Genomic DNA, 14,292 nt, shown 5'->3' on the forward strand with positions numbered 1-14,292 from the left:
ACGATGTGGGTAGGATGAGTGAGGGGGTCCTGCATAGTGAGTTCAAGGAGTTAGGTGCGAAACTGAAGGGCAGGACCTCCAGGGTAACAATCTCAGGATTGCTACCTGTGCCACATGCGAGTGAGGCAAGGAACAGAAGGATTATACAGATTAATACGTGGCTGAGAGGATGGTGCAGGAGGGAGGGCTTCAGGTTTTTAGGTAATTGGGCTTTGTTCCAGGGAAGGTGGGATCTGTTCCGATGGGACGGTTTACACCTGAACTGGAGCGGTACTAACATTCTTGCAGGAAAGTTTGCTAGTGCTTCTCGGGGGGGGGGGTTTAAACTAAATTTGCAGGGGGCAGGGATCCAGAATGTGAGAGAGGATAGCGAGATGAAGAATAAAGGACAGGTGGGGACTATACGGTTCCAAAATATTAAGTGTGTAGTAGAGAAAGGTGAGGCGGAACAAGTGATAAGGAGGACACATGTACAGAGGGATGGTCTGACGGAACATGGAGTTAAATGTGCAGAAAGAATAAGTAAATTTAGGAAGGACAACAAAATTCAAGGGGCGTATAGCCCGATGGGAGTTCGGGGAGCTGGGTTAAGCACAATAGGCAGCGATTTAAACAGAGAGAGGAGAAATGGGCTAAAAATTCTATATCTGAATGCACGAAGTGTCCGAAATAAGGCAGATGAGCTTGAAGCTCAGGTGTGAATGAGTAGCTATGATGTTGTTGGGATAACGGAGACATGTCTGCAGGGAGATCAGACCTGGGAAATGAATGTACAAGGGTATACGTGCTATCGTAGGGACAGAAATGTGGGCAGAGGGGGTGGGGTGGCCCTGTTGGTGAGGAATGAGATTTAGTCCTTTGCAAGGGGGGCATAGGATCAGGAGAAGTAGAGTCTGTGTGGATAGAACTGAGGAACAGTAAGGGCAAAAAGACCCTAATGGGTGTTGTCTACAGGCCACCAAACAGTAGCATGGATATTGGGTGCAAGTTGAATAGGGAGTTAACATTGGCATGTGGCAAAGGTAATGTCACAGTAGTTATGGGGGATTTCAACATGCAGGTGAACTGGGAGAATCAGGTTGGTGCTGGACCCCAGGATAGGGAGTTTGTAGAGTGCCTAAGGGATGCATTCTTGGAACAGCTTGTATGAGAGCCGACCAGGGACAAGGCTATTCTGGATTTAGTGTTGTGTAATAAACAGGATTTGATAAGCGATCTTGAAGTAAAGGAGCCATTAGGAGGTAGTGACCATAATATGATAAGTTTTTATCTGCAATTTGAGAAGGTTAAGGGCAGATTGGAGGTGTCAGTGTTGCAGTTGAACAAAGGAGACTATGGAGCCATGAGGGAGGAGCTGGCCAAAGTTAACTGAATGGATATCCTAACAGAAAAGACAGTGGAACAGCAATGGCAGGTATTCTTGGGAATAATGCACAAGGTGCAAAATCAGTTCATCCCCCGGAGAAGGAAAGATTCAAAGGGGGGAAAGGGGCCACAGTGGTTGACAAAGGAAGTCAGAGATTGCATAGCATTAAAAAAAAAAGGAAGTATGACAGAGCTAAGGTGAGTGGGAGGACAGATGATTGGGAAATTTTTAAGGAACAACAGAACTTAACTAAAAAGGCAATACGGGGAGAAAAAATGAGGTACGAACGCAAGCTAGCCAGGAATATAAAGGAGGATAGCAAAAGCTTTTTTAGGTATGTGAAGAGAAAAAAGATAGTTAAGAACAATGTTGGGCCCTTGAAGAATGAATTGGGTGAAATTGTTATGGGAAACAGAGAAATGGCAGAAGAATTTACTAAGTACTTTAGATCTGTCCTCACTAGGGAAGAGACAAGCAATCTCCCAGATGTATGGATGGGCCAAGGACATAGGGTAACAGACAAAATCAAACAGATTGACATTAGGAAGGAAATGGTGATGAGTAGACTGATGGGACTGAAGGCTAACAAATCCCCAGGTCCAGATGGTCTGCATCCTAGGGTACTAAAGGAGGTGGCTCTGGAAATTGCAGATGCATTGGTAATCATTTTCCAATGTTCCTTAGATTCAGGATCAGTCCCTGAGGATTGGAGAATGGCTAATGTTATCCCACTTTTTAAGAAAGGTGGGAGGGAGAAAACAGAGAACTATCGTCCTGTCAGCCTAACATCAGTAGTGGGGAAGATGCTAGAGTCCATTATTAAAGATGAAATAGTGGCATATCTAGATAGCAGTGATAGGATTGGGCCGAGCCAGCATGGATTTACCAAGGGCAAATCATGCTTGACTAATCTATTGGAGTTTTTCGAGGATGTAACCAGGAAGTTGGACAAGGGAGATCCAGTGGATGTAGTGTACCTCGAGTTTCAGAAGGCATTTGATAAGGTCCCACATAGGAGATTGGTGGGTAAAATCAGAGCTCGTGGCATTGGGGGGAAGATATTGACATGGATAGAAAACTGGTTGGCAGATAGAAAGCAAAGGGTAGCGGTGAATGGGTGTTTCTCGGAATGGCAGGTGGTGACTAGTGGGGTGCCACAGGGCTTAGTATTGGGACCACAGCTGTTTACGATTTACATCAACGATTTAGATGGAGGCATTGAGAATAACATCAGCAAGTTTGCTGATGATACTAAGCTGGGTGGCGGTGTGACATGTGATGAGGATGTTAGGAGAATTCAGGGTGACTTGGATAGGCTGGGTGAGTGGGCAGATACTTGGCAGATGATGTTTAATGTGAATAAGTGTGAGGTTATCCACTTTGAGAGTAAGAACAGGAAGGCAGATTATTATCTGAACGGTGGATAGGGGAATCAAGGGATATGGGGACAAGGCAGGAACCGGGTATTGATAGTAGATGATCAGCCATGATCTCAGAATGGTCTACAGGCTCAAAGGGCCGAATGGTCTACTTCTGCACCTATTGTCTATTGTCTATAAAATGTTCATACGATGGTTTTAAGTGAGAAAGGGCAGAAAATAACAGATTTTCTTTTTTTGTCATCAATGTTCAATTGAAATTGACTAATGAAGATAGTGGTACCTTCTCTCGATAAAGTAAATGTATAAATTGAGCATTTGTGCTCAACTATCAATGTTCTTGACCTCTCACACCTATTCTGCAATTTTAATATAGAATTATTTGTAATGCACTTCAGGAAGTATCATCTTAAGCAGCTCAGTTTAGGTTTTAAACAGTGGGACCCAATGTGATTGCCAAATATAAAAGAAGAGAGATGGACATACTGTAAGAATAGATATAGGTAGTGTAAAAGTGCTGACAACTAAGTAAGTAATATCAGTGAAATTGCTACATGTGCACACTGTTCTCAAATTGAAAAATGGATAAATGATAAAATTTTCTTGAAAATTGCAGAAGATAGATGTGTATTGCCAACTTGGTCCTTTGATATTTTTGCTAGCATAGAATTCAGTAGTTACTAGATGTTAGCATAAATAGGATCATTGGTTTAGCTACAGCATAATTCCGTGTATTCTAATGAGAAACCTACTGGTTTACAGGAACAATATAGACTGAGGTTCTCGCTTTGTAGCCACGGTTCTTAGTCACCATTACAGGAATAGGAAATGTAAGTACTTTGAACAAAAGCATAGTGAGTTAATCCAGTATTGTAACATTCCTTAACTATCTTGTTAAAGAATTTTTAAATTGTATGTAAACCATGGAGGTTTATTGACATTATTTTATTGACAGTAGGTTTTCTGTAAATTAGTGAACTAAACCCTGTGCAGAAAGCACAAAATGCTAGTCTTACAGCATCTCATATTATTGGATCTGATCATTGGAATTGTTAATTGATCATTTTTTTAGCACATGTTAAAAGACAACCATCATTTGAAAAGCATGATTTAATGCAGACAGCAAGTTTTAAAAGAATTTTGGTTCCTTAACAATATTGTAGTCAAATATCATCCAAATGTATGGGATTGAGGGTCAACCTTGATGGAATGGCAGAGCAGACTCGATGGGTTGAATGGCTTAATTCTGCTTCTATGTCTTATGGTCTAATTCCTCCAAGCCCATTATGTTATCAGGATCATATTCATTAAAAAAGAATATTATGTATTTTCAGAATTTACATAGTTGAAATTACTGTTGGTACCAAATTAGTGTGACAAGAGAATTAGAGAGAAGGGGATACAGTTAAATAACCATGAATTATGGCAAATCTACAAGGGGGCATTGGTAAATAGCAGTATGAGGAAATGGGTTGTGGAAGTAGTTCAATATTTAAAATCTGAAAGAAAATGAGGGATTTTCTGGCAGGATAATTTTTTTAGATGAATAGATTAGAAGAGAGATAGCCAGATTGTTAAAAGTAGTATAATAATGTGTTCAATATTTTATTTTCTATCTACAAACATTAGGGATAATGGTTGGGTTGAGTTGTTCTCTGATCATCTCCTCTTATGGTGACAAAACATGTGCAAGTAAATAAACCCAACCGTCAACCACCCAAGCCACACATCTTTTGAATTATTTCCAATTGGGGATAATGGTAAAGAGGTAATAAACAAATGAATGTGCAATTCTAAAATGTCACTCGTAATTCCTTTCCTTCAGTTAAAATAAACTACTTAACCAAGTCTTTCTTTGTAAGTCTTTCTTTCTTTGTAATAGCTTAAACTGACGATTTGAAGATCACTCAGTTGTATGAATCCAGATTTCTGGCCAGGGACTCCATGATGGGAAGATGGCTATACTAAAAAAGTGAACTGTAGAATCATACATCTAGGTGATCTTCAGACCTACAGTTTGAGGAACTAAAGTACGAAGAAAGACTTGGTTAAGTATTTTAAACTAGAAAAGGAACTTAAGAGTGACCTTTTAGAAATATTCACTTTTATGAAGAATTGTAACTTGTAGTTTAATTTAAGTATAGTGAGGAGAAAACATGAGACTGCAGGATGATTTTGGAAGTGAAATGAAGGCAAGGCTAAAAAATAAATTCCTTCTATAGTATCTGGTTAAAAGATGATTTTTCATTAGCTAACTATTATTGAATCAAAGACTGATTTATTTTTTGAAAAATGAATTAAAAAACATTTTATTGAAACAATGGTGGAACAAAAGGGAGAAGCGAGAGGAGTAGCCCCTAAGAAGAACAGTAATAGATTCGAGAGGGGGAAATTAAATTTCTGTTACAATAATTGTACAATATATCTAGTGCCAGTAATAGTTGTAGTAAGACATAACTCTTACTTCATCTGGATAGTGCTAGGAGTGCTAGTGACGCCCCTGATATCTGATAGCTTTGTGCCAGGAATGAACCTATGTCCACTTTTTAGACTAAAGTGCAGGAAGTGTACCTACACTGGTTAACTTCAACTGCAAAGAATAGTGAGATGTTTGTTTCTCTCTTGTCTCCATTGCTGGTATGTGAAACACTTAGCATTCTCTTACTTGTTTTCGAATATCTACAGTGAATTTTAGTTATGTTCATGTCTTATTGACATTTTCTTTTCTCTTTGTAGCTTTTACTCTATGTTTTCCAGTGATATTCTTCATTGGCTTGCTTCCACAAGTAAATACATTTGTGATGTATCTTTGTGAACAATTCGATATTCATGTGTTTGGTGGAAATGGTAAGTATTCTGATACTTGTAAAACATCTTCAAAACAAATTATTAAACATTTGCAGATGTAGTTTCCATTTTCATTTGTCTGATGATTTCAAAAAGCATTGCAATTATATGGTTATGCATCACCTTTGAATACAATGTCATTCATTGTATTTGATCCTAAATATTTTGTATTTAATTACAAGTTCTAATGAGTTTGATCAAAGATAGCCAATGTAACATTTAGATGTACTTTTTAGGAAATATATCATTGTCTCTTGTGTTTATATTTTTTCAGCTACCACAAATCTTCTTGCATCACTCTTCAGTTTCATTCGTAGTGTCTTGGCCATAGCTTTGCTATATGGACTGTGTTATGGTGCGCTGAGGGTAGGTACTTTTTATTAATCTCTTTTTTGAAGGTGTTGAAGGTCATTGCTCACATCAGCAACTGTCCTTAAGAATTGGAAATTCAACTTCAGGGTTATCTGGAGCATTTTTAAAGCAGATACACCATTTTATTTCTAAATTAAGAGTTTCATTTTTGCTAAATGTATAGGATGTTTATCATGAATGTTGATTTGACTGAGACTGTGTGATCAATGAGTCAAGCATTACCATCAGAAAGTTGTTCTGATACATCTGTTCGAGTTGTCCTTTGCACAAAGATGGCGGTGATTGTTGGAGGGCAATTATTGAAGCTCTAGAATACCACTTTAGCAATTCCTTAATACGGTGTTCTGGAGCCAACCATTTTTAGCTAAGTGCATCAGTGATCTGCCGTTACAAAATGAGGAACAGAATTGTTCACTAATGATTACACAATTTGCAATTCCAAATATAACTCTTCAGAAAATGAAACATTTCCTACCTGCTTAAAACAGGAGCATTCAGACGGATAACATTCAGCAAGTACTGATAAACACCAATAAATTTGTGCCACAAATGTACCCAGCAATGACCATTTCTGATGCCACTTGCTCCAAGAAATGACTTTCAGGATTGTTGCTATTGTTTTGCGATCATCATTCTGGGGATCTTCATAGGAAACCTGACTGGATTAGCTGCATGATTACTACAGCTACAAGTACAGATGAGAGCTGGGAAACATCCTACTGTAAGCAACTCACATCCTGATTGTCCAAAGCTTTTCCATTATTTGGGTGACCTGAGTAGGATATGATGTAATCATCTGTACTTACCTGGATATGCAACTCTAGAAATACTGACGAAGCTTGACACCATCCAAGGCAAAGCAGTCTGCAAACTGTCTCAAAAAACAATCCCAGGGTTATTTTACCGCAAATTCACTATGGCTGCATTTCATCTTTTACAAAATACATGGTAATGTTGGTCAAAATTACTGAATTGCACCTCCATGATCTGGATCGACACTTGACGTCATCTGGACACTTGTATGCTTCAAGGACTCCATCAGGTGATGCCATCTCAGGGCCACCCATGTTGGAACGGCTACGAACAAGATGATATATGAAGATCAATCTAATCTCAGTTCCCGAACGGACAGGCTTGTGTCCGCCCCTCTTGGGCTGCACTTAAATTAGAAGTATGAATGCCATATAAAACAACAAAAACTAAATTGCCCATCCTAGATATAAAACTTTTTTTACTAACCAACACAATACAAGCAATCACTAGGTACAATGCAGTGGTTAAAAAAGCCAGCCTGCCCTCACTTTATCAAGGGTGCGTAGGGATCAGAAATAAATGTTGGCCTTCCCAACATCTACTGATTTTAAAAAAAATTATTTTAAATCATTTTAAGAAGGAATACAGATTGTGTTTATTATTTGGAGCTCTCAACTGTGGTCTTAGTGTCGTACAAACTTTTATAGCAATGAAACTCCTGGGATTTATCTTTCCAAGGAAACTTCACAAGTAATGAGCCAGAAGTAAATGAGAAAATGTGGGGAATCCAGACAACTTTCAACTTGTCTGTCAAACTAAACCTGACAGATGTACACAAGGGGATATTTTCTCCTGGTTCTGTAATTTAACTTTTGTGCTTTTAATAGATGAAAGTGGTTTTAGTTTTTAAAGCTATTTCAGGATATGTTAACAAAAATAGAAGTCAATGGTGTGTAACTTTTTAACAATACTTAAACTTTGAAAATCTTACAGTTTTAATTAATTAATTTACTGATACAGAGGCCCTTCCTACCCCTTGAGCCATGCAACTCCAGACCTGTCAACCATGATTTTAACCCTAAACTAATCCCAGGACAATTTACAATAACTGATTAACCTACCTGGTGTGTCTTTGGGCTGTGGGAGGTTTTAAAACCTTCCTATAATATTGCTTCCAGAATCACACATGGTACTTCACCTTCGCCCTAACTAATGTTTTTTGTTGTTGATAACATCCCTACTCTTGTGTCCTATGACTTGGCTAATGAAGACAAATATCCAACCTATAAACCACAATGTCTTCAATAACATACTTACCTACCTCTGGAAAAATGTAATCAATTAGTCAAGCAGGATCTTCCCTTGATAAAGTCTTCCCTACTATCCTTGATTAATTCATGACTCTCCAAATCTACATTAATATTTTGTCTCAGAACTTTTTCACAGTAATTTCACATGCACTGATGTTTGATATGCTTGCTTGTAATTAAGTGGGTGCCCTCGAATAGAAGGTTTCATATGCATAGTCCTATAATCACCTCTAGCCATACTAGAGGTACAAGAAGGTTTGAAGAATTGTGTTAGAGCCACAGCAATCTGCTTTCTTTACCTCCTGTATAGCAAGTAGTGCATTTTCCCTTTAAGAAAGCACAGCTGCCAGGCTGGGCTGCAGGGACTGTTGAAACACAGGGCTCTGAGATCTCAATGCCTTGCCATCCTCCTGGCTGATGAACAGTTCTGGAACATAAAATTGAAAATCTGAGTGCAAGACCGCAGTATCGCAGGAACATGAGGAACTGTGTATTCTGCTTCAGAGACATGGCTCACCCCCAGCATTCCCGAATCAGAATCAGGTTTAATATAACTGCCATATGTCATGAAGTTTGTTGTTTTGCAGCAGCAGTACATTGCAATACATAATATTTTTAAAACTTATAAATCACAATAAGAAGTATATATTAAAATATAAATTTAGTGCAAAAAGAGAGCAAACAAAGGTGAGGTCTTGTGCATGAGTTCATTGTCCATTCAGAAATTTGATGGCTGAGGGGAAGAAGCTTTAGGCTCTTTACCACCTTAATAATAGCAATGAGAAGAAGGTATTCCCTGTTCATTCATTTACAGGATGTGGGCCAGCTAAGCCAGCATTTATTGCTCATCCCTAGTTGCCCTTGAGAAGGTGGTGATGAGCTGCCATCTTGAACTGCTGCAGTCCCTGAGGTGTAGGTATACCCGCAGTGCTGTTAGGGAGGGAATTCCATAATTTTGACCCAGCGACAACAAAGGAATGGAAATATGTTTCCAAGTCAAGATGGTGAGTGACTTGGAGAGGGATTTCCAAGTGGTGGTGTTCTCGTCCTTCTACGTGGTAGTGGTCGTGGGTCTGGAAGGTGCTGCCTTAGGAACTTTGATGTGTTGTTGCAGTGCACCTTGTTGATAGTACACATTGTTTGTTGATGATGGAGGGATTGGATGCTTGTGGAAAGAGTACCAGTCAAGTGAGCTGCCTTGTACTGGGTGGTTTTGATGGAACTGCACTCATCCAGGTGAGTGGCGAGTATTCCATTACGCTCTTGACCTGAGCCTTGTAGATGGTGGACAGGCTTTGGGGAGTCATGAGATGAGTTACATGCTTCAGGATTCCTAACCTTTGACCTGCTCTGGTAGCCACAATGTTTATATGGCTAGACCATTTCAGATTCCTGTCAATACTAACCCTCAGGATGTATATAATAGGGGATTCAGTGATGGTGATGCCACTGAATGTCAGAGGACGATGTTTAGAGCCCCTGTTGTTGGAGATACTCATTGCCTGGCACTTGCATGGCTGGAATGTTACTTGCCACTTGTCAGCTCAAGCCTGGATATTGTACAGGCCCTGCTGCATTTGGGTATAAACTGCTTCACTATCTGAGGAATCACAAATGGTGCAGAACATTGTGCAGTCATCTGCAAATATCCCCACCTTATGACAGAAGGAAGGTCATTGATGAAGCAGCTGAAGATGGTTGGTCCTAGGATACTTCCCTGAGGAACTCCTGCGGTGATATCCTGAGGATGAGATGATTGACCTCCAACCACCACAACCATCTTTCTTTGTGCCAGTGGAGGGTTTTCCCCCAAATTCCCATTAACTCCATTTTAGCTAGGGCAATTTGATGCCATACTTAGTCAAATGCTGCCTTGATGTCGAGGACCATCACTCTCACCTCACTTCTGGTATTTAGCTCATTGCTCCATGTTTGGACCAAGAAGGTGATGAGGTTAGGAGCAGAGTGGCCTTGATGGAACCCAAAATGGGCATCTGTAACCAGGTTATTGCTGAGTAGGTGCTGCATACTAGCACTGTTGATGACTCTTTCCATTACTTTGCTGAAGATTGAGAGTAGGCTGATAGGGTGGTAATTGGCTGGGTTGGACTTTCCACTGCTGATCCATCAATGAAGACTTCCCTCGACTTCCACTTACTAAAATCCACAAGGTTTAAGATGTTGTCTTCCTCCTTCAAAGAAAGAGGCTTCCCTTCCTCTCATCAACGCTGCCCTTACCACATCCCTTCTATTTCGTGCATGTCTGCCCTCACCCCATCCTCCCACTACCGTGCTAGGGATAGGGTTCCTCTGGTCCTCACCTTCCACCACACCAATACATAACTCTCTGTAATTTCCGCCATCTGAATGAAATGAGATCCCTCCACCAAGCATTCTTCCCCCTCCTCCGCACCCCCTGGCCAAATTTCTGCTTTCCTCAGAGGTTGTTCCCCACTCAACTCCCTTGTTCATTTATCCCTCCCCAATGATCTCCCTCCTGAAATTTATCCTTGCAAGTGGAACAAGTGCTATACCTGCCACTACACTTCCTCCTTCACTACCATTCAGGGCCCCAAACAGTCCTTCCAAGTGAGGCAACACTTCACACCTGTGAGTCTGTCCACCCCCTTACCCCCTCGCCATTTCCCTTTCTCACCTCATTTCCTTACTTGCCCATCCACAGAATTCACGACATAAAGTATGTCAGTTATAATGAACCTCTTTCTGATTTTGATCTCATCAAGCCCAAGGATTTACCCATCTTTGTCCATTAAGAGATGTAATACCTCCTCATTTCTAACTTTGTTCTAGAACTCCATACTGTTTACTATTCTCCATGCCTACTTTAAGCTCCATTTATTTTCTTGCAATATCCTTTAACATCCGAGGTTCCTTGGACATGTGGCCTTAGATTTAGATAATGGCCCTGAACTCTCACTATTTCCTTTTTGAATGCCTCCCACTATCTCATGTTAACTTGTTTGCAAGTAGCTGCTGCCAGCTCAGTTTTGGCATGTTTAGATCTGTGGAGACTGATAGTGATTGCAAATTAATTAGATCAAGTTTGTAAATGGAGGAACACAAGTAGATTATTTTTGATCATTTGCACCAGTGTAAAGTACTCCACATACCAAGAGTAATAAGTAGCAATAATATCCTGAATGATGTTGAGTTGAGAAAAGGCAGTTGATAGAGAACAAGAGTTTCTTGTAGATTTGTAATTCAAAATGTCCAATCATAGGAGCGGCAACAGACAGGCTCAAAATATATCATAACAGAACTATTAATAAACAACGTATTAAAAAAAATCAGTGCTCAAGTCAGACGTTCCACCTTTGAATCTATTTTGAGGAAGCCACACAAATTTTATCAGAAAAAGTTGCTTTATTTGAAAATAGAATAAAAGGTTGAGACTGGTGTGAAACGAACTAAATATTGTTCTCAGCAGGTTCTTCTTCAGGGAAAAATAAACAAGATTCTTCAATTCTTAAAGTATTAAATGCACAAGCAACAAATATTCTGTGACATTTTTGTTGTAACTGCTTTCTGTTTTTATGAACTATTGCAGGTCTGATTAAATGGCGATGGTTTATTAACTTTACATTGAATCTTATGATGTTTTGATGCATAACATAAAGTAACAAGTCTACCTTTTTGGTAGTTACCATTTTTGTTAAATCATCCACTATGTTTTATCAAATCACATAACCTTAAACCTAATTTGAAATTATAGATGATCTGCAATTAAATATCATATTTATAAATTTGATAACTTGCATTTTACTTTGTTGCTATCTTCCAGGATTCTTGGGATGCACAACACATTCCAGTTCTTTTCTCTGTCTTTTGTGGCCTGCTGGTTGCTGTTTCCTATCATTTAAGCAGACAAAGCAGTGACCCCTGTGTACTGATGTAAGTGATTCCATTTCTCAAAGTAATCTTTCTTGTCATAAGTTCATACAACGGCTGTAGAAAGTTCAAGCTATATGTAATCCCGAGGAACTAATGAAATGTTCTCACAGCTGTCATAAATAAAATAAGTGACCAAATAATTTATTTTAGTGATATTGGTTGGGGAATAAATGCTGATTGGGAATATCTTTTTTACCACACCCACCCTATCTAGAAAAATCAATCAAATGTTTCACTAAAAAATTATCATTTTAAAGTGGACTCACTCAGTTGTGCACTGAAGTGACAAGTGCAGATTTATATGCTTAAATCACTGCGTTTAGGATTGAACTTTGATACTTGCACTGAAACATGACAGCTCAAACCGGGTAAAAACCAAACCGCTGGAGGAACTCGGAGATTCAGGCCACATAGTGAAGGCAGAGTAAAGGTCAATGTTGGACCTCGATCAGAAGTCCTCAATACAAAACATTCACTTTCCCTCTGCCTGCACAGATGCTGTCTGACTTGCTGAGTTCCTACAACTACTAGTTTTTTTGCTCCAGTATATTGTATCTGCAGTCTCTCATCTCTAGCTAGATATAGACATGTTTTACTCAAGTCCTATTTAAGGTGTAACAAAAGTAGAAATGTTGGAATAGCTCAACAGTTTGGGCAGCATTTGTGGAGAGAGAAATTGTGCGTCAGTGATCTTAGAGGAGTTTGTGGCCAATAAGTAAGAATTTTTGTCTATCTATTCCATTGAAATTTGTGGTTATTTCTTGGAAAATGAGATGAAAATATATCTTATGGCAAGTATGTCACCTAAACCTGAAATTGAGTTAAATTCTAAATTAATGCTCAAGTTCTGTTGGTCAATTCGTTTGATGTAGTTCACAGGTACAGTATACATGATTGAGAGGATACAGAAGTATTGCAGCAGATCAAACTAAGCCAGGTACACAGTTATAAGACATTATTTCCGTTTGATGCTTGAGCCTTAGATGTTCAGCTTTTCTTCAATTTACAAATGGGAGATATGTCCTATAAAATATTCCCTAAACAATAAATTGTAAATGAATAAGGCTGAATGAGCTATAATGTGAATATTTTTCTGCAATGTACTAATAAGTGTGGAGAAATGAACACAAATCCCAAAGAATCAGTTGTGTTATAACTAAAATTTGAAAACTGAAGTAGTAAATCAAGGAATACAATTATAAAGGCTATTACTTTAGGTTGATATTTCAGTAGAAATATCATTTTAGAAATATGAAACTTACAGTACAATTAAATGGGCACTACTGCCCTCACTGTGTAAATGTACACAGCAATGCAGTGAGCTAAGCAACTTCTCAAAAGTCATCCAAAACAGAAGCTTTCTTCAAGGTTTTTAATGAGATCTCTTTACTGTAAAACTACAGAGAATTAAGTAAAATACACATTAAATTCAATACACGATCATTGGGCACCTGAATATACTAATACTGTTGAATATTCTCACAACCAATGTTAACCCAGGTGGTAGACATGCACAACATTCAATAACTATTCTACAGTAACATGCAAATGTTTGGGCACCCCTGGTCAAAATTTCTGTTACTGTGAATAGCTAAGCAGGTAAAAGATGACCTGATTTCCAAAAGGCATAAAGTTATAGACAACACATTTCTTTAATATTTTCTTTTTCTTTTTCAATCTTTTTATTATTATTATTATTATTAATATCAACAAAATAAAATTGATACATAGATAATGGGATTACAAACATGCACATTACAACTGAACATGAAAGAATACATAAGCAGTAGTTACAGTATAACTGAGTATTCCCAAATCATGGACGATACAAGTAACAAATAAACAAGGCAAACCTAGGTATATCATAATATATATTTAAAAAACAGAAAAAAGAAAGAGAAAAAAAATTATGCAAAAAAACTAATCTAATAACTAATAAGGGGAAAAAACAAAAAAAAAGAAAAAAGAGAAAAAGAAAAAATGGGAAAAAAGGGCTGTTTATAATATCTCACAAAAATACAAAATCATCAGTGTTGTCAACTCCGATCCTCTCAACATATATAAAATTGAAACTGGAAAAACAAATAGGCTTGGAACAGGGTCTTATTACATCATATGAAAATATTGAATAAATGGTCTCCATATCTTTTCAAATTTAATAGAAGTATCAAATACAACACTTCTAATTTTTTCTAAATTTAGACATAACATAGTTTGAGAAAACCAATGAAATACAGTAGGAGGATTAATTTCTTTCCAATTCAACAAAATAGATCTTCTAGCCATTAATGTAAGAAATGCAATCATTCGACAAGCAGAAGAGGATAAATGGAGTGAGTCCATCATTGGTAAA

At 38.3% G+C, this 14,292-nt stretch overlaps 1 protein-coding gene across 6 annotated transcripts in view; it reads left to right on the plus strand.

Annotated features, from left to right (window-relative positions):
• Positions 1-14,292, plus strand: part of pcnx1 (pecanex 1) — a 243,376-nt gene that overhangs the window by 156,348 nt on the left and 72,736 nt on the right. For all 6 annotated transcript variants that reach the window (XM_073040246.1, XM_073040248.1, XM_073040251.1 and 3 more), the window contains 3 exons: positions 5,482-5,592; positions 5,867-5,958; positions 11,830-11,939. In XM_073040246.1, the coding sequence (XP_072896347.1) occupies positions 5,482-5,592; positions 5,867-5,958; positions 11,830-11,939 (313 nt within the window). The remainder of the gene's footprint in view (positions 1-5,481; positions 5,593-5,866; positions 5,959-11,829; positions 11,940-14,292) is intronic.

The sequence above is a fragment of the Hemitrygon akajei genome, chromosome 3, assembly GCF_048418815.1.
Source record: "Hemitrygon akajei chromosome 3, sHemAka1.3, whole genome shotgun sequence".
Classification (NCBI taxonomy): Eukaryota; Metazoa; Chordata; class Chondrichthyes; order Myliobatiformes; family Dasyatidae; genus Hemitrygon; species Hemitrygon akajei.